The 27,830-nt window shown below is 46.8% G+C and overlaps 1 protein-coding gene across 5 annotated transcripts in view; it reads right to left on the bottom strand.

The window, feature by feature from the left end:
* The window catches only part of LOC118386563 (fibrinogen C domain-containing protein 1-like), a 313,829-nt gene that overhangs the window by 79,064 nt on the left and 206,935 nt on the right, over positions 1–27,830 (bottom strand). For 3 of the 5 annotated variants that reach the window (XM_052525491.1, XM_052525490.1, XM_052525492.1), the window contains exon 7: positions 9,703–9,882. In XM_052525491.1, coding sequence (XP_052381451.1) covers positions 9,703–9,882 — 180 coding nt within the window. Of the gene's footprint in view, positions 1–1,260; positions 2,655–9,702; positions 9,883–27,830 lie in introns of those variants that run through there. The other 2 variants (XM_052525488.1, XM_052525489.1) reach the window with 1 other exon arrangement.

Genomic DNA, 27,830 nt, shown 5'->3' with positions numbered 1-27,830 from the left:
TTACAGAACATAAAATATTACAGGAGATGGGGAGAGAGGGAGAGGAGGAGAGAGGGAGAGGAGGAGAGAAGGAGAGGAGGAGAGAGGGGAGATGAAGGAGAGGAGGAGAGGGAGAGGAGGAGAGGGAGAGGAGGAGAGAGGGAGAAGAGGAGAGAGGGAGAGTAGTAGAGAAGGAGAGGAGGAGAGGGAGAGGTGGAGAGAGGGAGAGGAGGAGAGAGGGAGAGAGGGAGAGTAGTAGAGAAGGAGAGGAGGAGAGAGGGGAGATGGAGTAGAGAGGGGAGTGGAGGAGAGGGAGAGGAGATGAGAGGTGAGGTGGATAAAAAAAAGAGATATGGATGAAATTGAACATAAAGGATGAGATGAAAACAGAATGTGTTTTGTAGCTACGTTAAAGGACAGATATCAGAGTGTGTGTGTGTGTGTTTGTGTGTCAGTGTGTTTGTATGTGTGTGTGTCCATGTGTGAAGCAGCTTCTATCGACTATACAGTTGATTGTGAAAGCACAAGAATATAATTTAAATGCTCAGTGATGTAGGGGACTATTTAACCTTGTGGTCGTGGTGGCAAAGGTTAAAACATGCTTCTACTCCCTAAAGGAACAGATGAATAACAGACTACCCTCTCTGTCATGACACTCCTGGCTCTGGAAGGTAGCAGTCAAATAACCTTTCTTCCTCTCGTTCTTTCTATGGTAGAGAGGCACCTTGTCACTTCACCCCATTCTTTTCCCTGTATTTTCCTCTTTTCCATTCTGCTGCCTCCTACATTCACCCACTACCAATGGGAACTTGATAACCTTCATCATATCATTTTTACATAGGCTGTTTGTCTGACTGACTGGGAGCTCAAATGGATCACTGAAATTGACTCTTAGGGTGACTGGGAGAGTGATTAGAGGACAAGCACACTTGCATGCATGCACGCAGACACTAACACACACTGCAGCATTACCATCTGGGGTACTGTAGAAGTAGTAACTTGGTTGGTGATCAGACTAAGTGCCCAATATGCTCCCTAATAGCCTCAGTCAGATGATTGAGATCGGTTCCCTCTTGTTTACTCATCCCTTCTTCCTCAGCCCTCCATAACCTCTCCTCCATCTTTCTTTTTCTCTGTATATTCCCATTTTCTTAGTCTCCTTTTCATTAAGTCATTCCCTTCGACCCCTCTGTTTGACCTGTCCTCTCTCTCTCTCTCTCTCTCTCTCTCTCTCTCTCTCTCTCTCTCTCTCTCTCTCTCTCTCTCTCTCTCTCTCTCTCTTCAATCTTCTGTCTCCTTTTAATTCAACCGTTCCCTCTCTACACTGGTGCAGCTGTTCCATTGCGCTGTGCCTCCTACCGAGGCAATCTGAAATAAAGGGACGCGTAAGCAGTACTGTGGGTTGGGCCATTCTGGCTGGGAGGCCAATGCAGCCGGGTCACTTTAGGTGACAGAGTTTTGCTGTGGTCATATTGTAGCTTCAGGGGGCAGGGTGTGTTTGTGTAAGTGTGTGTATGCGTGTGTGTAAGCGTGAATGTATGTGTGTGTGTGCGTGTCTGTGTAAGTTTGTGTGTGTGTCTGTGTGTGTGTCTGTGTGTGTGTATGCGTGTGTGTATGCGTGTGTGTATGTGTGTGTGCGTGTGTGTGTAAGTTTGTGTATGTGTCTGTGTGTGTGCGTGTGTGTGTAAGTTTGTGTATGTGTCTCTGTGTGTGTATGCGTGTGTGTATGCGTGTGTGTATGTGTGTGTGCGTGTGTGTGTAAGTTTGTGTCTGTGTGTGTGTGCGTGTGTGTATGTGTCTGTGTGTGTGTGTCTGTGTGTGTGTGTCTGTGTGGGTGTGTTCCAACCGTAATGTCACATCTCCGTTTCTGACATATCATGAATCAGTCACTTGTTCTAAGGTCACACGGTAACACCACGCTTCGCTGACTGGCAGCAATGCAGCAAAGGACTGTGGGAATAGGACTACTGGTTACAGGGCACAACAAACACAGGAGACAGGTCAAGGACAAGGTCAAGGCTCAGAAGGAATAGACAGATACTTGATTAATAACTAGATATAAATGAAGCACTAATAGAAAGAGTGATGAACAGAGTGAATCAGACTCATTTCTTGATCCAGTGGAGTCATGAGGTTGTTGGGAAGGAAGTGTGTGGGTGGGAGGGGGCACAAAAAGCCTCAGCACAACACTAGTAGGCGATAGGGGACTACGGGTAGGGATGGGGCACATGAACTTGGGCGGGGCTGGGAGGTAGTGGAGAGGGACAAGGGCTCCACAGGAAACAGTAGAGAATAGTAGTAAACCAATCAAAGATGTCAATCCTTTTAGTCATTCAGTAAACAGTATCTGATGGTGTGGTTTTATTACTCTGAACACTTTCAACTCCTTTCCTCTGTTATTGCCTCATATACTCATTTGCTCTCGTCGCGCGCGGGTCGTATCTTCATCTCAGAGAACTTGAGGGAGTACTGCCAGCCGGTCCAGGTGGACCACTCGATGCCGTCGGCATAGGAGGTGTGCTGCCCGCGGAGGTACTGTCCGTTCAGGTTGGACGTGTGGCAGTTACGGTACCACCAGGCGCCGTGGTAGAAGGAGGCACAGTTGTTCTCCGAGTGGTCGTTGTCCTTGTCTTTGGTTGTGAACTTCATCCCATTGTGCTTGAGCAGAGCATCGCCTGTATGGTGAAGGGGAGCGGGTTGGTGGTGGAGGGTGGGGGGTGGATTGGATGAGTGAAGGACGCATTTATGTTGCATTCATGCACACGTATGCACGCACGTATGCACACACACACACACACACACACACACACACACACACACACACACACACACACACACACACACACACACACACACACACACACACACACACACACACACACACACACACACACACACACACACACACAGTCAAAGGACAAGGATGAACAGAGGAGAAATAGAAGATAGATGGGAAGACAAAAAATAAGAAGATAATTGAGAGAGGCTGATAAAATAGGTTTCAACTTCTCAGTGTTTTGATTGGTCCTTCCTAGTTCAACTAATGTATTTGTCCAGAGATCTCATACATCAGAGAGCAGCACTGCTTTCCCATTCATTTACCTAAATGACTCAGGATTTTACAATCAATAATTTCCATAAATTACGTGAGATCAGAGAGAGATGCCCCCTGTCCTTTCTAGAAGATCAGTCCTCATTACATAAATTGCAGTGTTACAACACTATGTTGTTTATTTATCAAAGGGCTCCATGCTGACCTTTTTATCCTTCTGCTAATATCACATCCCTAACGATCCGATCACCACACAACTGTCACAGCACGTACGCACGCACGCAGGCACACACACACACACACACACACACACACACACACACACACACACACACACACACACACACACACACACACACACACACACACACACACACACAGAGGATCTTTGTAGCTACAGCAGAAATAGAACTAAAGAGAGGTACATGACACAGTTAGCTACAGATGTAGGATCTTCATTTTAGTCAGTTTGCTACAGCAGGAAATAATCCTCTAGTAACAGGTGATGTGAATCATTATGTGGATTATAATTATTTGACATTTTTGTAAGGGTTGATGCATTTTTAGTTGGGGCAAATCAAGTTTGAAATTTCAAAGTGGAAATTACAAACATTAGAAGCCTTTTTAAAAACGTAAATACACTACAAGTTTGAATTTCCTGTTGTGAAGGAAAACTCTCAGGAAAAAAATAGTGATCAAATTAAGATCCTACATCGGTATAGGCTACGGCGCTGAATGTCATACTTGGGTTGTTGGCTTACTGTCAGCCGCACTGCACATGGGGATATTGAGTGATGACATTCTGTACCACACAATAAACGATTTCAGAGAATAATGTACTTGTTATTGGTGTTTCATAGCAACTCTTCAGGCTTTCAATAAACAAAAGTACACGAGTGCCTAGATGTGGATTTTTATATTACTCTACCTCTCCCTGTGTGTTTTTCACTCTTTCCCTCACTCCCCATCTCCCTCTCTATAATGCTTCATGCTGTGTCTGTGACCAGAGGGGGATAAAACCCCTCCTCTCCAGTGGTGAGGTGTTTGCTAGCAGCTCGTCTGGGCATCTTAAGCGTTTAAATCCCCAGGCTGGGTGTGACCACTGCTACTCCCTTCTCCCCTCCAACCAAACCCTCCCAACCCTCTCTCAATTTGCCGTTTCCACGGTAACCCATGGTGCAATTAGTTCCGATAGAAGAAATGGCAAAACAGAGAAAAAAGATCAAAACATACAACCCATCGTGACAGCATGATGATGGTTACCGGATGAAACTAAATAAGGGGAGAGAGAGATGAACCAGGCTAGGGGCACTTAGAGTCTCATTTGCAGCCCGCTCAGTGTCACCTTGTCTTGGTAAAGGGAAGGGGATGGGATGGGCGGCTCCACTGAACACCATTAAGATCCAGCAGCTTCTAGCCACAATAACTACCTGTCTACAGATCTCAGATCAGAGGGAAAAGTGTGTATATATGTAACGGTATTCTAGGTGTGGTGAAGGAGAGCCGGACCAAACTGCAGCGTGTAGATTGCGATCCATGTTTAATGAACAAAAAACGTAACACGAATCTAAAACACAAACACTACAAAACAAAGAACGTAACGAAAACCGAAACAGCCTATACTAGTGAAAACTAACAGACAGGAACAAGGACACTAAGGACAAACTCAAAGAATATGGCTGCCTAAATATGGTTCCCAATCAGAGACAACGATAAACACCTGCCTCTGATTGAGAACCACTCCAGACAGCCATAGACTTTGCTAGATCACCCCACTAGCTACAATCCCAATACATACACACCAAAACCCCAAGACAAAACACACCACAATACAAAAACCCCATGCCACACCCTGGCCTGACCCAATACATGAAGATAAACACAAAATACTTAGACCAGGGCGTTACAGAACCTCCCCCCCCCCTAAGGTGCGGACTCCCGAACGCACCTCAAAACAATAGGGAGGGTTCGGGTGGGTGTCTGTCCATGGTGGCGGCTCCGGCGCGGGACGTGGACCCCACTCAGTTAATGTCTTAGTCCCCTCTCCTTGCGTCCCTGGATAGTCCACCCTCGCCGCCGACCATGGCCTAGTAGTCCTCACCCAGAACCCCACTGGACTGAGGAGCTGATCGGGACTGAAGGACAGCTCGGGACTGAGGCAGCTCGGGAGTGAGAGAAAGCTCAGGAGTGAGAGGAAGCTCAGGAGTGAGAGGAAGCTCAGGAGTGAGAGGAAGCTCAGGAGTAAGAGGAAGCTCAGGAGTGAGAGGATGCTCAGGCAGGTAGATAGATCTACCAGATCCTGGCTGGCTGGTGGTCTCAGCAGATCCTGGCTGACTGGCAGATCTGGAAGAGTCTGGTTGACTGGCAGATCTGGAAGATTCTGGTTGACTGGCAGATCTGGAAGATTCTGGCTGACTGGCGGATTCTGGCTGACTGGTAGATCCTGGCTGACTGGCGGATCCTGGCTGACTGGCAGATCCTGGCTGACTGGCGGATCCTGGCTGACTGGCAGTTCTGGCGGATCCTGGCAGACTGGCGGATCCTGGCCGACTGGCAGATCCTGGCCGACTGGCTGTTCTGGCAGATCTGGAAGAGTCTGGTTGACTGGCAGATCTGGAAGATTCTGGTTGACTGGCAGATCTGGAAGATTCTGGCTGACTGGCGGATTCTGGCTGACTGGTAGATCCTGGCTGACTGGCGGATCCTGGCTGACTGGCAGATCCTGGCTGACTGGCGGATCCTGGCTGACTGGCAGTTCTGGCGGATCCTGGCAGACTGGCGGATCCTGGCCGACTGGCAGATCCTGGCCGACTGGCTGTTCTGGCAGATCTGGAAGAGTCTGGTTGACTGGCAGATCTGGAAGATTCTGGTTGACTGGCAGATCTGGAAGATTCTGGCTGACTGGCGGATTCTGGCTGACTGGTAGATCCTGGCTGACTGGCGGATCCTGGCTGACTGGCAGATCCTGGCTGACTGGCGGATCCTGGCTGACTGGCAGTTCTGGCGGATCCTGGCAGACTGGCGGATCCTGGCCGACTGGCAGATCCTGGCCGACTGGCAGTTCTGGCGGCGCTGGAAGAGTCTGGGGACTGGCGGCGCTGGGCAGATTCTGGCGACGTGGGCAGACTGGGGGCTCTGGCGGCGCTGAGCAAACTGGCGGCTTCTGGCTGACTGGGCAGACTGGCTGACTGGCGGATGGGCAGACTGACTGGCGCTGGGCAGACTGGCGGCACTTGTGGCGCTGGGCAGACTGGCGGCGCTGGGCAGACTGGCGGCGCTGGGCAGACTGGCGGATGCTGGGCAGACTGGCTGTTCTGGGCAGACTGGCGGCACTGGTGGCGCTGGGCAGACTGAAAGATCTGGCTGCTCCACGCTGACTGGCGGCTCTGGCTGCTCTGGCTGACTGGCGGCTCTGGCTGCTCCATGTGGGCTGACAGCTCTGGCGGCTGACTGGCAGCTCCTGGCAGACTGACAGCTCCTGGCTGACTGACAGCTCCTGGACTGACAGCTCCTTCTGATTGACAGCTCCTTGCAGACTGGCAGCTCCTTGCAGACTGACAGCTCCTTGCAGACTGGCTGCTCCTTGCAGACTGGCAGCTCTTGCAGACTGGCAGCTCTGCAGACTGGAGCTCTGCAGACTGACAGCTCTGGCTGATTCTGGCAGACTGACAGCTCTGGCTGCTCCATGCAGACTGACATCTCTGGCTGATCCATGCAGACTGACATCTCTGGCTGCTCCATGCAGACTGACATCTCTGGCTGCTCCATGTGGGCTGACAGCTCTGACGGCTTCTTCTTACTATGTGGGCTGATCCATGCAGACTGACTTCTCTGGCTGCTCCATGCAGACTGACATCTCTGGCTGCTCCATGTGGGCTGACATCTCTGTCGGCTTCTTACAGACTGACATCTCTGGCTGATCCATGCAGACTGACTTCTCTGGCTGCTCCATGTGGGCTGACAGCTCTGGCGGCTTCTTACAGACTGGCAGCTCCTTGCAGACTGACAGCTCCTTGCAGACTGACAGCTCCTTGCAGACTGGCAGCTCCCTGCAGACTGGCAGCTCGTTGCAGACTGACAGCTCTGGCTGCTTCATGCAGACTGACAGCTCTGGCTGATCCATGCAGACTGACATCTCTGGCTGCTCCATGTGGGCTGACAGCTCTGGCTGCTCCATGTGGGCTGACATCTCTGTCGGCTTCTTACAGACTGACATCTCTGGCTGATCCATGCAGACTGACTTCTCTGGCTGCTCCATGTGGGCTGACAGCTCTGGCAGCTCCTTGCAGACTGACAGCTCCTTGCAGACTGACAGCTCCTTGCAGACTGGCAGCTCCTTGCAGACTGACAGCTCCTTGCAGACTGGCAGCTCCTTGCAGACTGGCAGCTCCTTGCAGACTGACAGCTCTGGCTGCGCTGAACTGTAGAGGAAGAAGGCTCCAGCTGCGCTGAACAGGCGGGAGACTCCGGTAGCGCAGGAGAGGAGAAAGGCTCTGATAGCGCTGAACAGGCGGGAGGCTCCGGCAGCGCACTGTAGGCCTGATGCGTGGTGCTGGCACTGGTGGTACTGGGCCGAGGACACGCACAGGAAGCCTGGTGCGGGGAGCTGCTACCGGAGGGCTGGTGTGTGGAGGTGGCACAGGATGGGCTAGACCGTGAAGGTGTACTGGAGATCTTGAGAGCAGTGTTGGCAGGACGTGCAAGGCATGTGCTGGAGGCCTGATGCGTGAGGCTGGCACCATCTCACCAGCTGACTCCAGGACCTCAGGCTGATGGAGCTCTGACCCAGGTGCCATCAAATCCCCGACACATTCCGTTGGGCGATCCATGCAAAAGCACCAACACAGCAACTCCCTCATTTCTCTCTCCTCCAATTTCCCCCATTAACTCTTCACGGTCTCTCCATGCTCACCTCCAACACCGGCTCTGGTTCTGGTCTCCTCCTTGGCTCCTCATGATAAACAGGGAGATCTCTGGTCTGACGCCTGACTCTGCCAGACTTTCCCTGGCTGCCTCCCCCAATAAATTTTTTGGGGCTGACTCTCAGGCTTCCTTGCCAACCGTGTTCCCTCATACTGCCGGCTCCTCTCTCCGGCTGACTCTGCTCTCCTGCTGACTCCACCTGTTCCACCTTTGCAGACTGGCAGCCCAGGGTCCTTCCCGCAGGATTTCCTCAACATGTCCAGAAATCCTTATTTCGCATCTCCTCTTTGGGCTGCTCCTGCCTGTTGACACGCTGCTTGGTCCTGGGTTGGGTGATTCTGTAACGGTTTTCTAGGTGTGGTGAAGGAGAGTCGGACTAAACTGCAGCGTGTAGATTGCGATCCATGTTTAATGAACAAAAACGTAACACGAATCTAAAACACAAACACTACAAAACAAAGAACGTAACGAAAAAACAGCCTATACTAGTGAAAACTAACATAGACAGGAACAAGGACACTAAGGACAATCACCCACGACAAACTCAAAGAATATGGCTGCCTAAATATGGTTCCCAATCAGAGACAACGATAAACACCTGCCTCTGATTGAGAACCACTCCAGACAGCCATAGACTTTGCTAGATCACCCCACTAGCTACAATCCCAATACATACACACCAAAACCCCAAGACAAAACACACCACAATAAAAAAAAAACATGCCACACCCTGGCCTGACCCAATACATGAAGATAAACACAAAATACTTCGACCCGGGCGTGACAATATATATATATATATGTGTGTGTGTGTGTGTGTCTGTGCGTATTTGAATGTATGTGTGTGTGTGTGTGTGTGTGTGTGTGTGTGTGGGAGAGGGGCAGAAGAGTGGTAGGTGTCTAAAACAGTCATTGCGGATGATAATAACAAATATTGTGGTACTAAGAGGGTACAAGAATACCGGTGGGAGGCTTCGTATGCTGCGGTGGGATTCAAATGTCCAACAGGCACGTTGTCAGTTTCATTGCAGTAGGAGAAGCTATAAGCCATTTAAACAACCCATCTATCTCTCTCTCCAAAACCTGATTGTGTCCTTCTTTACCCTCTCTCTCCCTCTCCCTCTCTTCTCCCTTGTCGTTCCCCCATCCCTCCTCTCTCATCTGTCCCCCTTCTCTGTCTGTGTGCTGTGCTAAGCGACCCAAAGGTTCTTAAAATTGCTTCTTTGTAGTGACGAGCGTGAGACAGTGTTTTGTTTACGCTGCAGGTCAACCACAGTAATTCATTGTGTAGTAATTTATTCACGGGACGGGGCACTGGGTGAGATGTGACATTTGGGGAACAGATATATACTCTTTGTCCCCCTCAGTCTGTCTGTCTACATTGTTAAATCATCGGGCATTAACACAACACAGTGGAGACCAAAACCAAACACTCCCTCCATCTCTCCCTCCCTTTCTGCCTCCCTCCCTCACCCCCTCAGCACTTAACAATATTAACAAGACTACTGCAGATGACACAGCAGATATGACGATAGATAGAGTCAATGCATTACTGCGTTATAATTGTAGTATTTGAGAAGTAAATCTGAGGCTTAAATGTTTGTGTTTGGGGTGCTTTACCCTTTGATTGATGTCTAGGTCTACAATGACCTAATCTATGATTTGAATCAAACATCAATGTTAAGTTTTTTAGGTATATACTTTCTCTATCCCCAATGGGAACTGGTCAGTCAGATATAACCATGTACCTGCGTTTCCGGAGTAATCTCCAACTGTCAGTGGGTATCCATCATCATCCGGGTCCACAGAGAACAGGCCCACTCCAAAGGTCTCGTACTGGGCGTAGGCTGTACTGTTGTCAAAGTCCTCCAGGTCAATCCTCAACTCATAGTTACCCTGGATGGACAAGGCATGAATCTGCTTCAAACCTGCAGAGAGAGAGAGAGAGAGAGAGAGACTTTGACTTTTGGTCTTGCTTTATTGAAACATTCTTAATTCATTTAAAACTCACCCCCCCACTCCTAAAATAAATAAAAAATAAAAAATAAATAAAAATACACAAAAACCATCTCCTACAACCGTATATCCAAAACATCTTCCCCAGCAATACAGACAGCCCCCCCAACACACCATATCTCCTCAAACATCTCCACGCATTTGATCATTTTATAGAACTCAAACTCAACCCTAAGGCGCGCAGAGACCATCCCATGAAACAGTAGTAAAGGGTCTGTTATCCCCCCACCTTTGACCCTGTTCCTCCTTGTTAGCCAAATAGCTAACTTTGCCTGAGCAAACAGAAAATTCAACAAAACACATTTTTCTTTCTCCTTACTCGAATACCTGTATCCCATTATAAACATCCCAACAGCAAAAACCACCCCCAACCTGTCACACAGACATTCCAACAGAGACATTAATGGCATTAACCTGGTGCACACAGAAAACACATGAATTACAGTTTCTTTCATTTGACAGAAAGGACACCCCTGCCCAATTCCCGGATCAACCCGTGCCAACCAGCTGTTAGTGGCCAGGGCTCCATGAAGAACCCTCCACTGGAGGTCCCCTGACCTCTTTGGTACTGGGGGTTTGTAGAGCGCCCTCCATCTAAAACCCACCATACTCTCCGCCCCACATACCCCTGCCACTGATGTGCCTTCACTCCTGTTAGGCTTCTAATGCTCCTCACCTTAACGCAGAGGTTGTAGAGGGCTTTACCTCCCACCCCTCAAACTCCCCAGGCTCGGAGTGTTAAAATCTAACAAGTCCTCCAGACCCCCTTGCCAGTCTCCAGTCTCTGCCGTCACCTGCAGTGGCGGGAACATTGGTGGCCCCTCTCCCTTTGGCCTCTCAAACACCCCCTTACCGGCTCAGACAGTGCCTCCTGGACCTCCTCCAGGAATCTCTCCAGCAGCCTAAGAGACGTTATTCCTGTTTGTTGCGCCAAGACCTCCGGGGTTTTCCACCCCTCCTCTCCCAGCAGTCTCAGGTCACCCAGCCTTTGTAAACCCCCTGCCATCAGTTGCCTCTGCAGGGTGGCCGACTGAACCGATCTCAAAGGGATGGCTGGGTTGTGGAAGATGGGCTCCTCCCACACCCACTGCCCAGGCTCCACACCCCTTCTCGTGTGGGCCTTAGCAGCTGCCAGGCCCTCAGCACCGCAGAGTAAAACTCTGAGAGACCTGCTGTACTCAGCCTCTCCAGCTTCATGAGGAACAGCTGCCGGTCCAACCCTAATCCGCCAGCTCTCCTCAGCAGCGCATGCTGGTTCCCTCCAGCCAACATCAGTGTGGTACAGCAGTCTCTGCACCGCCTTTAGTCTGAAAGCAGCCATCCTGCTCTCCAGTTCCACCAGGCCCTGTCCTCCTTCGTGGACGGTCATGTACAAAACTGCTGCCTTCAGCCAGTGATGTCCCGACCAAAAAAGTCCACCAGCTTGCGTTGCAGGTCTGCAAGCAGACCGGCGGGGGTTGAGGACAGCCAGTTTATGCCACAAGGAAGATGCCACCAGGTTGTTGATTATCAGCACCCTCCCTCTATATGACACTTGGGACAGGAGCCACCTCCACCTGGCCAGTCTTGACACCACTGCCTGTGTCAGCCCCTCCCAGTTCTTGCTGACCCACCTCTCCGAGCCCAGGTACACCCCCAACACTTTAAGCCCTTCACAACCCCACTGCAAACCCCTGGAAGCAGAGGAGGAGCCCTATCCACCCATGCCCCACATAACAGAGCTTTGCTCTTTCCCCAGTTTACCTTAGCTGATGAAGCTCCCTCATACACCTTCAGACTGGTCTCTAGTTCCTGCATATCTTGCCCATCCCTGACCATCACAGAAACATCATCTGCATATGCTGAGACTGCAATTCCTGTCACCACATCCATGCCTGTCCAGCACACTCCCCGCAGTCTCCTGCGTAGCAGTCCTAAAAAAGGCTCAATGGCTAGTGTGTACAGCTGCCCAGATAGAGGGCATCCTTGTCTAATGCCCCGTCTCACCCAGACTGGCCTACTGAGCCCCCTCCCACCTTAACCATACATGACGCCCCAGCATACAACAGCTTCACACAGGTCACAAAACTCTTCCCAAACCCAAACACAGACATCACATTAAACAGATACTCATGATCCACTCTATCAAAAGCCTTCTCTTGATCTAAAGAGACCAGTCCAAAGTTCACATTAGAACCTCTCGACAAGTCCAACATGTCCCTAATCAAGAACAAGTTGTCCGTGATTGAGCGTCCCGGTACACAATATGTCTGGTCCTTGTGTATTATAGAGTCCAGATGGGACTTCAGTCTGTTAGAGAGGACCTTGGCAAAAATCTTGTAGTCCGCACAGAGTAACGCCACAGGCCTCCAGTTCTTAAGTTCACACAAGTCCCTTTTTTGGGCAGGAGAGTCAGAGCCGCCCGACGGCAGCTCATCGGCAACTCTCCTACCCCTATGCATTCTCGCAACACGCAAAAGAAATCCTGTCCAATTGTTCCCCAGAATTTTTTGTAAAATTCCACTGGAAGTCCATCAACCCCGGGTGCACGACCGGGGGACATCTGGGTTACTGCCTCTGCCAGTTCATGTGACAACAGAGGAATGTCCATTTCATCCCTCTGTGCCCGAGAGAGCTTAGGGAGTCCTGCGAACAAGACCTGAGCACACATAGGATCACACATTTCTGCCCTATACAATTCAGTATAAAACTCCACAGTCCGCTCCCGCATCTCCCCACCACAGAGGTCACCCGCCCATCAGACAGCCGTAGACAATGCATACCCTTGGCTTCACTGCTCTGTCTTTCCAAACCAAAGAAGAAGGAGCTGGGAGCATCCATCTCCTTGAGCATGGAGAACCTAGCTCTTACAAGTGCTCCCTTTGCTTTAACCTGGAAAAAACTGCCCAGGTCCCTACGTACCCGGCTAAGTTAGCCTGGAGGCCTACATTGCCTTGCCCCACCATCTCTACCTCCATCTCACTAATACACCGCTCTAGTTCCCCCAACACTCTCCTAGCCTCTGAGGATGAGAGAGCTGTGTACTGTTGACAGAAAAGCCGAATTTGCACTTTCCCCACATCCCACCACTGACTCAGAGACTCATACTCCTCTCTTCGCTGCCCCCATCTTTCCCAAAAAGTCTGGAAACCTGAGCAAAAAGTGGCATCTTGTAAGAGCTTTACATTGAACTTCCAATAAGATGCCTGCCGGGGCCCTGGTGAAATAGACAGCCGAGCCATGGTTATGTGGTGATCCGAAAACCCCACTGGGAGAATGGTAGCACTCAGAAGCCTATTGCTCTGATTCCTGGACATGTAAAAACGATCAAGTCGAGCTGCACTCACCCTAGCCCCAAAAACCTTCACCCACATATACTGTCTTGTGTTTGGATGTTTAGTTCTCCAAACATCCACTAGGTCAAACTGATTAAAGATGTCCCTTAACACTCCCACTGACACTGAATGAGGCTCTTCCCCATTTCTGTCTTTTGTAAAATCCATTGTACAGTTCCAGTCACCTCCGATCACCAGCGTCTCCTCAGGCGCTACTTGTGAGAGTTCCTGTCTAAGACTCCCAAATAGAACCCCTCTTTCTCTCCCTGTCTTAGGCGCATACACATTTATAAAGACAAAACACATGTTGTTAATTTCTGCTTTAACAACAAGCAACCTACCCCTACACACCTCCTTTGAGGAGCAAATTTTTACAGCCAGACCCGGTGCAAAAGGACTGCCACCCCTGCACTAAGATTTGTCCCATGGCTCAACACACTTGCCCCTTTCCACCAGAGCCCCCAATCAACTTCATTCACCACATCACTATGCGTCTCCTGCAGAAACAACACCTGTACTTGTTTATGTTTTACATATTCACTCAACACACTCCTCTTTCCCGCATCTCTGGCGCCATTTATATTGAGCGAGCCTACCCGAAGAGTCTCCATAAGAAGTGGGAGAAAAGCCAGCAGAGAAATAGACCAATAGCAAAGCTCAAAAAGCCCCAGTGTCAGTAAGAAATTAAACATTTAAACAGTGTCTGAAGGTAAACCTTTACGCACTGTTGTGACCCACTTCCTCAACCTAAACCGTTTCTTGGGTGAGAGGACACCATGCCCCTCATTTCTCATAGCATGTTGTACTGATCTTACAAACTTTCTAGGATCAGGAAAAAAGCCTCAAGATTAACTTTTTTCCCTTAGTCTCATTCAGGAACCTTGTCAGTTCTCTCAACGTGTACTTAGACCCCTCTGGTTGACTGGCTGTCAGCTCCGGGCCAATTGAAGAGGAGTCTGAAAAAATACCTCCTCATCCTCTTCCTCAGACTCACTTTCCTCCTCTTCTCTATCTCCCACCCTGACCACCTGCCCTTTCTCTCTGGTTAGGGCCTCACCCACAGCAACAGGCAACATTTCCATGGTGCCTTTGTCCACACCCTTTTTCTTTTTCCTCTTGACACCCTCCTCCTCCTCCCTAATCTCTTACACTTCCCCACTATACTCTCCTCATCCACTAGAATAACCTGACTAGACGCAGTATCATCTGCACCACCCTCCATAGCATGACTAGGGCCAGCCTCAGCTACAACACCCTCCATAGCATGACTAGGGCCAGCCTCAGCTACAACACCCTCCATAGCATGACTAGGGCCAGCCTCAGCTACAACACCCTCCATAGCATGACTAGGGCCAGCCTCAGCTATACCACCCTCCATAGCATGTCTAGGCCCAGCCTCAGCTACCCCACCATCTCTAGCCTGACTAGACCCAGCCTCTGCTTCTCCACCATCTCTAGCCTGACTAGACCCAGCCTCATCTACACCACCATCTCTAGACTGACTAGGCCCAGCCTCTGCTGTCTGCATCTCCTTACCCCCTGCATTTTCACCTCGATTTCCCCCCCTTGCGCTCGTACCCTCCCCTTGTCTATGGCCTTTATGTGGGCACGCAAAGCTCTTGTGCCCCAAATCCCCACATTCAAAACACCGTAGACTATCTGTGCTGGCAAAACCTGCATAGAGCCCTTCCCCATGCCTCACTTTAAAATGCACATTTAGCTGTTGCTCATTATTGTTCAGAAACATAAACACTTGCCTCCTGAATGAAACAACGTGCTTAACGGCATCTGCCTGAAAACCTGCTGACAGTACACGGAAACCGCTAGCAAACTTACCAAAACGACTCAGCTCTTTCCTAATTTGATCATCCGTAATAAACGGAGGCAAATTTGCCACTACAACTCTTGTTGAAGGGGTAGAGAGAGGTGAAATTGACACCAACACATCCCTTACAAATATTCCGCTAGCAATTAGCCTACCGACCAAATTAGCTCTTTTCATGAACACAACCACCGCCTTGTTCATTCTAGAAGCAGAATGTATAAACTCAGCTCCTACCTGTTCACCGACCGCGAGCAGAACCTCCTCCACCTTAACTCCGTTCTCAGGAACACACCTGAAACCATGCTGAATCGACAGCGTCTCTTGCGCACTAGGCTGAGAAGCCATTGCGCACACTATACCTTGCAACCCCCCGGAACGTTACTCTGTCCTCTTCCACCCTAACTTTGAAAAAAGAAACTTTGGATACCGCTAAAAACAAATATTGCATTAACCCTCCACCATAGAAAATAACATGTAAAGAAAATAATAGAATCAAGAAAGTTAGTTAGGATAGAGCTTTCCACACCAAACACTCAAACTCCAAAAACACCCAGCATGCACCGAGAGAGAGAGAGAGAGAGAGAGAGAGAGAGAGAGAGAGGAGAGAGAGAGAGAGAAAAAGGGGAGGGGAGAGAGGGGAGGAAATAGAATGAATGAATGAGAAAGAAGTGAGAAAGAGAAGGAGAGAAGGAGAGAAGGTTTTACAGGGGACCAATCAGAGCCCCTGTGTGACCTCTGGGCCTTAGTTGTGTGTGTGTGTGTGTGTGTGTGTGTGTGTGTGTGTGTGTGTGTGTGTGTGTGTGTGTGTGTGTGTGTGTGTGTGTGTGTGTGTGTGAATCTCCCATGAAAGAAAACACAAATATGAAACCGTTATCCAGTCTCAACCATACACTCTTCAGCTTGCTGTGTGTCAATTTCACTCCATTCCAACTCGATGCTCATGGTCCTTATGTCATCAGAGTACGCAGCTGAACACTGTGTACTGGAAACACTCGGTTAGTTATTTTAACTAAAACATAACCAATCTTTGTTGGACATGAATACAGAACTTGTTTCTGCAACGCGGTTTGCTTTTAACAGCTAGGACCGCTATTTCTAGTCCCGAAAAACTATTTAACTGACAGGTTGGAGTCTGCTTGAAAGAGTCACTAACCTAGCTAAACTGCTAAGTTAGTCCCAGATGAGTTCTCCAATGGAGCAATCTTTGTCTGGAGAAGTAAATGAATGGTTCCAGCGCTGTAGGAGCTCTATCTACTCCGCTTTGTTTCAGGACAAACTGGATCACTCAGAGTTCCAACGCTGTAGGAGCTGTATCTACTACGCTTTGTTTCAGGACAAACTGGATCACTCAGAGTTCCAAGGCGGCAATTGTTTGCTTGCCGAGGATTATAGGCTTGAGGTGGCTTCCTTTATAACGCAGGTAGCCAGCATACATAAGAAACTGGGGAAAACGCAAAGTAGAATGTTTATATTTTCTAAGCCGGGGGCTGGACGGTGTTCGCGCATGTTGAATGCATCTTTGTCTTGTCAGCGCATCTGGTCTTCAGTGCGTCTCCTCGGGCCGGGGTACATGGCACCAGTCCTACGCATGGTGTCCCCGGATCGCCAGCACAGCCCAGTGCGGTCTATTCCATCTCGCAGCACTGGCCTGGCTACGGGGAGTATCCAGCCAGGTAGGGTTGTGCAGGCTCGGTGCTCGAGACCTCCAGTGCGACTCCACAGTCTGAGTCTGGTCTATCTGGTGCCTCCTCCACGCACCAGGCCTTTGCTGTCTCTCCGTCTCCTTCCTGCAGGTGCTCCCGTCTGTCCTGAGCTGCCAGAGTCTCCCGTCTTTCCTGAGCCGCCAGACTCACCCGTCTGTTCTGAGCTGCCAGAGTCGCCCGTCTGTCCTGAGCTGCCAGAGTCGCCCGTCTGTCCTGAGCTGCCAGAGTCGCCCGTCTGTCCTGAGCTGCCAGAGTCGCCCGTCTGTCCTGAGCTGCCAGAGTTGCCCGTCTGTCCTGAGCTGCCAGAGTCGCCCGTCTGTCCTGAGCTGACGGATTCTCCCACTGGTCCGGTGCTGCCGGAGTCTCCCGCTGGTCCGGTGCTGCCGGAGTCGCCCTTCACTCTGGCGCTGCAGGAGTCTCCCGCCTGTCCAGTGCTGCCGGAATCTCCCATCCATTCGGGACCCGTTGCTTGAGTCCCAAGTCCGAGGTCGGCGGCAAGGGTCGCCGCTCTAAAGAGGCCACGGAGGCGGGTAAAGAGGCGGGCAAAGACTATGGTGGAGTGGTGTCCACGTCCGGCGCCAGAGCCGCCACTGCGGACAGACACCCACCCAGACCCTCCCCTTTAGGTTCAGGTTTTGCGGCCGGAGTCCGCACCTTTGGGGGGGAGGGTACTGTCACGTTCTGACCTTAGTTCTTTTGTAATGTCTTTGTTTTAGTATGGTCAGTGAGTGAGTTGGGTGCGTTGTCTATGTTTGTTTTACTATGATTTGGTATTTCTGTGTTTGGCCTGGTATGGTTCTCAATCAGAGGCAGCTGTGTATTTTATACATTGTGGATGGGGCTCCGGAGCAGATGGGGGCTCCCGCAGTGCAAAATGTGTTGCTATAGATGTAGTTTTGATATCGTTGTCGGCCGCCACAGGGAGACCCATGAGGCAGCTTTTGGTTTAAATTTAGAATCCTCCAATCCCCTATATGTAATTATTGGCGGAGAGTCACATCATATGTTTCGATATACTGTAGGCCTACCATCGGCGACATGAGTCTCACTAGTGTTGAGTAATGTGATGTTAAAAGTGGTGTAAGTCTTATTCATTTAAAGAGCATATTGAAGTTAGAAGCAATAGGATTTGAAGCAATAGCCTACAACTATTTTATAACCGTTTTGGACTGCTCTGACAAGCATGGAGCTGGTCTTGATAAATCATGAGATTTTAATTTTCAGTGAATCTCCATTCGGGTATTGGTTAGACTACAATTAGAAATGTTATGTTCTTAGTGTAACCTTTATTTAACTAGGCAAGTCAGCCAAGAATACATTCTTATTTACAAGGACAGCTTACACCTTCCTCCCCGTCGGGAAATTGAAACCTGGTCTCCAGCGTGCCCACACGACACGGGGATTCTTTAGCTAAATAGCCTGGAGCCTACTCCCGACCCTCACGTTGTACTGTGCCATATTTTCCGTTCCATCCTAACGGAAATCCAGAGGGTTTTTTGTTTTTCTTGGAATAGAAACACCATAATATGAATCAAATTAATTAAGCTAAATTTCTTAAAATCAGTTCCTATGTTACAAAAAAAGGTTTGAAATCATCTAGTACAGCCACTATTGAAGGCTATCAAATGCTTCTCAAAGATGCCCTTTGGTGGTCAAACTAGCACTAACTAGCATTAATGGTACCAGTGGTTGGCACTTAAATAACGTGCCATAGATTTCTGCGGCACCACCCAAGCTGTGCTGCAGTATGCTGAAACCTTTAAAGGACGAACCACAGTACACACACATGATAACATACACGCTATACACACACATGGATTTTGTGTTGTAGATATGTGGTAGTGGATTAGGGGCCTGAGGGCACACATTTAGTGTATTGTGAAATCTGTTATGAAAGTATTGTAAGGTCTTTAAAATAGTATAACTGCCTTAATTTTGCCGGACCCCAGGAAGAGCAGCTGCTGCCTTGGCAACAGCTAATGGGGATCCATAATAAATACAAGTACAAAAAAGAAATGCTCAAGTTTGAATTTAATCAATCTTTCAGAAAAAGTTAAATGCAGTGATTGATAAATCTCCAGTTAATCAATTAGATTTCCTGAAACTGACTGACTGAGAAGGACATCGACTGACCCCAACCCAGCTCAGCAGGCGGTGCCCACAGATGGTTTACACTGTATTGTGTACAGACACAATACAAACAAACACACAAATACATCAGACACACAACCGGCTGTGTGGTGACTGACTCAGTGAGTCTGTTTCAGTTCAGGGGTGTCATGGCTGTCTAAATGATCTCTAATTAAGGTTGAGAGAGAGGGGGAGACAGACAGAGGGGAGAGAGAGTGAGGGTGGAGAAAGAGTGATAGGCAGAGAGCGCTAGAGGAGGAAAGTGTTGCCATCCCTCCTTCCACACATCCTTGCCACCTCCTGTGTCTTGTTTCCCCCTGCTGTGTAGACTGATCGTGCTTTCAGGCCAAAGCTGTGCACTCCGCTGATCAAAAATGCAGCAGTGACTGACACACCTCCTGACAGAAACCCACCTCCTGACAAAAACAAACATCCTGACAGGAACACACCTCCCTCTCTCTCTCTCTCTCTCTCACTCTCCCTCCCTCCAGTCCAACCTGGGGACTCAAGGCACTCTGAGGTGTTTCAGACAGACTAACAGTGGGGGTCTGCAACTCAGTAGATATCAACCTCTAGCTTGGGTGTTCAAAACACATTCTCTGAATACAGGTGTTTTCTTAGGATGAAAACAGATTTGAAAGAGAAAGAATGAAAGTAAAGCTTGATTCTCCCCAGGCTTTGTAGCTTTAAACTAAGCTTGTGGTCTGAGATTTCAAGGATCCGTTATCATTACTGAACTGTAAGCAATGGGAACAAGCTGCTTTAGTTTGAGGTCACAGTAAAGATATGACATAGTGCTCTGATTACATGAAATAACTTGTAAGTAAGCATTTTGTTTTACGCTGTACACCATGTGTATCCCGTACATATGACTAATACAATTTGAAACTGATACTTGAAACATACAGAAACAAGATAAGAGAACCCGAATGAGCAATAGATCAACTGTTCAGTAGCCTGGTCCCAGATCTGTTTGCGCTGTCTTGCCAACTACTTGTCACTCATTACCAAGTCAAACATGTTTGGCTTAACAATTCCATAGCGAACAAGAGAGCAGAAACATATTGTCAGGAGCCAACGGCATTTCCCAGACGCACCTCATCAGAAAATCAGTTATCTTCCTATCCAAACCTCACCAAAATGAACTGCTTGTGGCTCAGTCTCATTTGAATTAATTACCAATCCTGCAGTTCTGTACGTCTCAGCGTGGCCTGACAGAGGGTTGACAAGGGCTCACTACAAGGCCTAATTTGACAACAGACCCTGGTGAAACAGCAACCTTGGTGAAACAGAAAACTCTGGTGAAACAGCAAGCCCTGGTGAAATGATTCAAATGTAAAATATACAATTCAACCAGTGTGCCCTTAGAGCATAGGAAAAGGTTGCACGTGACCGTTCGACTGAAACCACACTATTGCAATGAATTTGAGATGGTGAAAACTCACATCAATACCTTTGTCAGATAACACTGTTAAACAAATAGTTTATGCTATGCTAGCATTCAAGAGGAAACTGAATGAATGACTCAAAAACTCCCCGGCTTATGCTCTGCAAATGGACGTTAGCTGTGAGGCCCGAGATGCTCATGCATTGACTTTTGTGTGCGCTACATGTCGGGGGATGCTATTCACGAGGACATATTGTTCTGTCTCATGAGTCCCGAGTATGAAACGGAACAGGGGATGTACAGTGTGCTGCGTGACTATATTGACAAAAAAAAATGATTCCATGGGATCGAATGGTGGGCATTTGCACAGATGGGGCTCCATCTATAGCAGGACGGTGGGCAGGGCTCTGCACTCTAGTTATGAACGTGTCTCCCTCTGACACATTGTATGTTACACCAAGAGCAACTGGCAGCAAAAGAGCTGAGCATAGAACTCGGAGATACACTGAGTATACAAACATTAAGAACACCTGATTTCCATAACATAGACTGACCAGGTGAATCAAGGTCAAAGTTGTAATCCTTTATTGATGTCAATAAAATACACTCCAATCAGTGTAGATGAAGGGTAGGAGACAGGGTGCATGGGCAAGATAAAAGATTTAAGTGCCTTTGAACGGGGTACCGGTTTGTGTCAAGAACTGCAATGCTGATGAGTTTTTCACGCTCAACAGTTTCCCGTGTGTATCAAGAATGATCCACCACCCAAAGGACATCCAGACAACTTGACACAACTTTGAGAAGCATTGGAGTCAACATGGGCCAGCATCCCTGTGGAACGCTTTCGAAACCTTGTTGAGTCCATGCTCAGACAAATTGAGGCTGTTATGTTTGGTACACTCAGTGTATACTGCAGCAGGTAACTTCGATTGTGTGTTCGCAAAACTATGTGGAGATATGGGATAAGAGCATGACAATGTTCTATTTCACAGGATTGGTGGTTATCGAGGGGGAGTGTTAGAAAGATCTTTCGCATTGATAGAGGAACTTGTCTTTCACAATGGATGTAAAAAATCAGGCTTGGTTGACTCTCTGTGTAATGAACATTTGTAGCAGACATATTTGGTAAATTGAACGAACTGAACGCAAGCATGCAGGGGAAATACAAAAACATTCTACAGATAAGTAGACCTCTGACCATTAATGCCATGTTCAAAACAACTGGGAACTCAGAACTGGGAAGTCAGCAACTTTCGACTTCGGTGCGTTCAAGACAACTGGGAACTCAGAACTGGGAAGTCGGCAACTTTCAACTTCGGTGCGTTCAAGACAACCGGGAACTCATCAATAAATTAGTTAAGACTGGGAAAAATAGTTTTGAACTGTCATCCAACTCGGATTTCCAACTCGGGTACTCAGGTCTCTTTCTAGAGCTCTGACTTTCCGACCTGAAGATCACTGACCTCATAATTTGACCTCATATTATTCAGAGTTCCCAGTTGTCTTGACAGCACCAGAAAACTGATGGTACCCTTCGCTAGCTCATATCTGTGTGAAGCTTCAGTCAGTGCCCTTGTCAGCATTAAAACCAAATATTGATCCAGGTGCGTACTGTTGACAACCCCCCTGACTTTGAGAAGCCCTGACACTACATGCATTAAGCACACCCATCTCATTAGTGGTGGTGAGATTAGAGACATTATGTCAGACTCATTTGCAATTGGCTGTCAAAGCCCCGCATTAAAAGTATGTGATGGTGAGTTTAGAAGACAATCAGAAATACTGTTGTAATGCTTTTCAATTGACTGCCATAGTACCAAATAAAAAAGTACCAAATAAAAAAGCTTACAGCATTTACTGTTAATTACATAATGGTTGGGGTCATGAGAATTTCAAGATGTCAAAATGGGGATGTGGGCCAAAAATGTTTTGGAACCTCTAATGTAAGAAATAGGGTGCCAGGGTAGAGGAGCGGCTTAGTTTGGGTTTAGTTTCCTTCAACAGGAGGTGGGTCTACGTCTACCAACTCTTTGAGTTCCACAGATCATCAGCACATTCTTGGGTGCTTCTCAGTCGTTCATATGTTCCGTTCTCAGACTTCACAATACACTTTCACACAATAAACACTCGCATGCACACACACACACACTCAGCAGTCCTCTATACCAGTCTAACAATTAATGCGACATCCTATGGCTAGACAGACAGTGGTAGTTCCCTCCACAGACTCTACAACCCTTCAGGGAAAAGATCACCTCAAAGTTTTAACTTTAAAAGCTTCCATCTGGATCCACACACACACACACACACACACACACACACACACACACACACACACACACACACACACACACACACACACACACACACACACACACACACACACACACACACACACACACACACACACACACACACACACACACACACACACACACACACACACACACACACACACACACACACACACACACACACAGCTTTAATTCACTATCAAATTAAAGCCCTGGAGATTCTCTCTTAGACTCTTCCTGAGAATAATTCAACAGAGCCTGCATCCCAATGGCACCCTATTGTTTACATCGTGCAATACTTTTGACCAGGGCACTATGTAGGGGATAGGGTTCAATTTGTCAGGCTGCCAGAGAAATGTTCCAAAACAACAAAGACGTTCATGGTCTTCCTTAGTTAAAACTTAAAACGCTCAGGTGTGGTCTTCCTAGCCAGCCACGCTAATTCAATGCTATTGTTGAGTTACAGTGGCAAGAAAAAGTATGTGAACCCTTTGGAATTACTTGATTATAAATTGATCATAAAATTTGATCTGATCTTCATCAAAGTCACAATAACAGACAAACACAGTTTGCTTAAACTAATAGCACACCAATTATTGTATTTTCCTTGTCTACATTGAATACATAATTTAAACATTCACAGTGTAGGTTGGAAAAAGTATGTGAACCCCTAGGCTAATGACTTCCCCAATAGCGAACTGGAGTGAGCTAATCTGGAGTCCAATTAATGAGACAAGATTGGAGATTTTGTTTAGAGCTGCCCTGCCCTATAAAAACACTCACAAAATTTGCATCTGCTATTCACAAGAAGCATTTCCTTATGTGAATCATGCCTCAAACAAAAGAGATCTCAGAAGACCTAAAATTACAAATTGTTGACTTTCATAACCTGGAAAGGGTTACAAAAGTATCTCTAAAATCCTTGATGTTCATCAGTCCACGGTAAGACAAATTGTCTATAAACCGAGAAAGTTCAGCACTGTTGCTACTCTCCCTAGGAGTGGCTGTCCTGAAAAGATGACTGCAAGAGCACAGCGCAGAATGCTCAATGAGGTTAAAATGAATCCTAGAGTGTCAGCTAAAGACTTACAGAAATCTCTGGAACATGCAAACATCTCTGTTGACGAGTCTAAGATACGTAGAACACTAGACAAGAATGGTGTTCATGGGAAGACATTACGGAGGAAGCCACTGCTGTCCAAAAAAAACATTGCTGCACATTTGAAGTTCACAAAAGAGCACCTGGATGTTCCACGGCACACCTGGTAAAATATTCTGTGGACAGATAAAACTAAAGTTAAGTTGTTTGGAAGGAACACACAACACTATGTATGGAGAAAAAAAGGCACAGCACACCAAGATCAACACCTCATATCAACTAGAAAGTATGGAGGAGGGAGCTTCGTGGTTTGGCACTGCTTTGCTGCCACAGGGCCTGGACAGCTTGCTATCAATGAAGGAAAAATGAATTCCCATGTTTATCAAGACATTTTTCAGGAGAATGTAAGACTATCTGTCCGCCAATTGAAGGTCAACAGAAGTTGGGTGATGCAACAGGAAAACAACCCAAAACACAGAAGTAAATCAAAAACAAAATGGCTTCAACAGAAGAAAATACACCTTCTAAAGTGGTGGGCAGCAGAGCCCTGACCTCAACCCGATTGAAATGCTGTGGCATGACCTCAAGAGATAGGTTCACACCAGACATCCCAAGAATATTGTTGAACTGGAATAGTTCTGTAAAGAGGAATGGTCCAAAATTCCTCCTGACTGTTGTGCAGGTCGGATCCGCAACTACAGAAAACATTTGGTTGAGGTGATTGCTGACAAAGGAAGGTCAACCAGTTATTAGATCTAAGGGTTCACATTATTTTTCCACCTTGCACTGTGAATGGTTAGACAGTTATTAGTTTAAGCAGAATGTGTTTGTCTATTGTTGTGACTTAGATGAAGATCAGATTAAGTTATATGGCCAATTTATGTAGAAACCCAGATAATTCCAAAGGGTTTACATACTTTTTCTTGCCACTGTATTTAAACTGCCTCTGCTCCTCAGCAATGAGGATCTTGAGGTGTTTTGCTGGTGAATTATCATGTTGATTGCTCCATTAGAGGAGCCTCCCCCTCTTTATTTATCCCACTGATCTCCTTTTCAGTAACAGTTTAACAAGGAGAAAACTCTCTCCTCTGTGTCGGCAAGGTGAACAACCAGACACAAGGAAGTTACATGTTTTATAAAGGACTCATTAGGACTGGAGAAGGTTGGTACTGACGTCTGTCCAGGCAAAGTATTAAAAGCAATATGGACTCTTTCATAAGATGCATATCCTATCAGTTTGAGTCTGTGATTTAGAATGTGACTGAATATAAAATATATATTATTTTTGGTTTGTAAGTCTGTTGATAACCTTGGAATTATAATGTTTTACTGCATAATGTAGGCTATGTTTTGTGACTACAATGGACTTAATTTGTTATGACTATATTACTACACTGTACCTACTACTGTGAACCCAATGATTGTCTGACTATGAATGTGTTAACAGTATCACCCTACAAGTGTGTACCAGCAGGGCTACACTCCAGTGTATCAGATCCAGACAGCTTTGTAAAATGACAATAGTTGGTAACAACAACATCGATTCAAATAGACTCATCAAGGGCACCGATCCCACACGTCCTTCCCAGAAATCACATGCAACTGACAACAATGCAGTTTTTTAACTAGAAATCATTTCCATTGTGTTTGGTATTGTGTACAATTCCAGTCAGTGGCCAAGTGGCATTGAGTGCATTGTAATTAAACAGTTCATTCATCCAGCCAAGGTTGCCAAAACATGGCCGAACTCCCCTAAGATAACCTATTGTTCAGTTATCCTTTTTGGGATAGGGGGCAGCATTTTCACTTTTGGATGAATAGCGTGCCCAGAGTGAACTGCCTCCTACTCTGTCTCAGATGCTAATATATGCATACTATTATTAGTATTGGATAGAAAACACTTTGACATTTCTAAAACTGTTTGAATGATGTCTGTGAGTATAACAGAACTCATAAGGCAGGTGAAAAACTTTTTTAAAGCTTGGCCTACCGAATACACATTGAGATATGGATAAAGTTGCACTTCCTACGGCTTCCACTATATGTCCACAATCTTTAGAAACTGGTTTGAGGATTCTACTATAAAGTAAGCTCTCATAAGAGCTCTTTGAGTCAGTGGTCTGGCAGAGAGCCTTGGTCTCATGACACTGCTCCCGACAGAGTTATCTCTCGTTCCAGTGCTTTTCTTCAGACAAAGGAGTTCTCCAGTTGGAACATTATTGATGTTTTATGTTAAAACATCCTAACGATTGATTCCATACATCGTTTGAAATGTTTCTAAGGGACTGTAACGGAACTTTTCAAGTTTTTGTCTGGATGAAGTGCCTGTGTCTCATGAAGATGGATTACTGGGCTGAACATGCTAACAACAAGTGGCTATTTGGACATACATTTAGGAACTTTATGGAACAAATCAGTCATTTATTGTCCAACTGGGATTCCTGGGACTGCCTTCTGATGAAGATCGTCAAAGGTAAGTGAATATATATGGTGTTGTTTCTAACTTTGTTGATTCCAAAATGGCCTACAACATTCCTGAACAACTAATTATAACAGTTAACCTCTAGAAGCTAGCGGGCACTATTTTTATGTTTGGAAAAATAAAGTTCCCAAAGTAAACGGCCTATTTTTCAGGACCAGATGCTAGAATATGCATATAATTGTCAGATTAGGATAGAAAACACTCTAAAGTTTCCTAAACTGTCAAAATATTGTCTGTGAGTATAACAGAACTGATATTGCAGGCGAAAACCTGAGAAAAATCAAACCAGGAAGTGGCTTCTATTTTGAAAACTCCATCCTCCATAGCATCCCATTGCTCAATTTAAAGGGATATCAACCAGATTCCTTTTTCTATCGCTTCCTCAAGGTGTCAACAGTCTTCAGACATAGTTTTAGGCTTTTATTTTGAAGAATGAGCATGAATGACCACATTGAGTAAGTGGATAGGTGGGGGCTCTCAGAGTGAGTTGTGCGCAAAAGAGAAAGGCGGCCATTGTTACTCCCGGTCCTAGTGAAAAGCAAACTGTCCCGGTTGATATATTATCGAATAGATATTTGAAAAACACCCTGAGGATTGATTATAATAAACCTCTGACATGTTTCTGTGGACATTATGGATATAATTTGGAATTTTTGTCTGCGTTGTCATGGATTCCTGGGCATAACGCACTAAACTAACGTAGGTATTTGGATATAAAACATATATTTATGGAACAAAAGGAACATTTGTTGTCTAACTGGGAGTCTCGTGAGTGAAAACATCCGAAGATCATCAAAGGTAAACGATTAATTTGATTGCTTTTCTGATTTTCGTGACCAAGCTACCTGATGCTAAGTGTACTTATTGTTTTGTCGAGCGATCGCTAAACTTACACAAACGCTTGTATTGCTTTCGCTGTAAAGCATCATTTCAAAATCTAAGACGACAGGTGGATTAACATAGAGATTCTGGGTACATCAGAAGTAGGGGGGTAGCTGTGTTTTTCATTATTGCACTTGTGATTTCATGAATATGAATATTTTCTAGTAATATTATTTGACTGTGGCGCTATGCTATTCAGCGTTGCTGATGACAATTATCCCGGATCCGGTATGGGTGGTTCAGAGAAGTTTAAGTGGAATTCTTGAGGTACAGTACCTTTTAATAAATAATTAATGATATATTATTTAACCTTCGATATGATGAAAGTCACTTATATCATCCTTTTCAATTTTCTAGGCACGGAACTAAAAGAATCTCATGAGCATTCCGAAGCATTCTATACCCCTCTGGTGTTCCATTTAACCTGTTAGACCTATAGGGGCAGTATTTCATTTTTGGATGAAAAGACGTGCCCGTTTTTAGCGCAATATTTTGTCACGAAAAGATGCTCGACTATGCTTGGAATTGATAGTTTTGGAAAGAAGACACTCTGACGTTTCCAGAACTTTTTTTTCACTGTGAGTGCCATAGAACAAAATCTACAGGCAAAACCAAGATGTTTGAGTGACCAGGAAATCAACAGGATTTCTGGAGGCACGTTTTCCATGATCGCCTTATATGGCTGTGAATGCGACAGGAATGAACGGACACTTCCTATCGTTTCCCCCAGGTGTCTGCAGCATT

Source organism: Oncorhynchus keta, chromosome 9, assembly GCF_023373465.1.
Source record: "Oncorhynchus keta strain PuntledgeMale-10-30-2019 chromosome 9, Oket_V2, whole genome shotgun sequence".
Taxonomy (NCBI): Eukaryota; Metazoa; Chordata; class Actinopteri; order Salmoniformes; family Salmonidae; genus Oncorhynchus; species Oncorhynchus keta.
The sequence above is the reverse complement of the archived record's forward strand: the minus strand, read 5'-3'. Positions and strand labels throughout refer to the sequence as shown.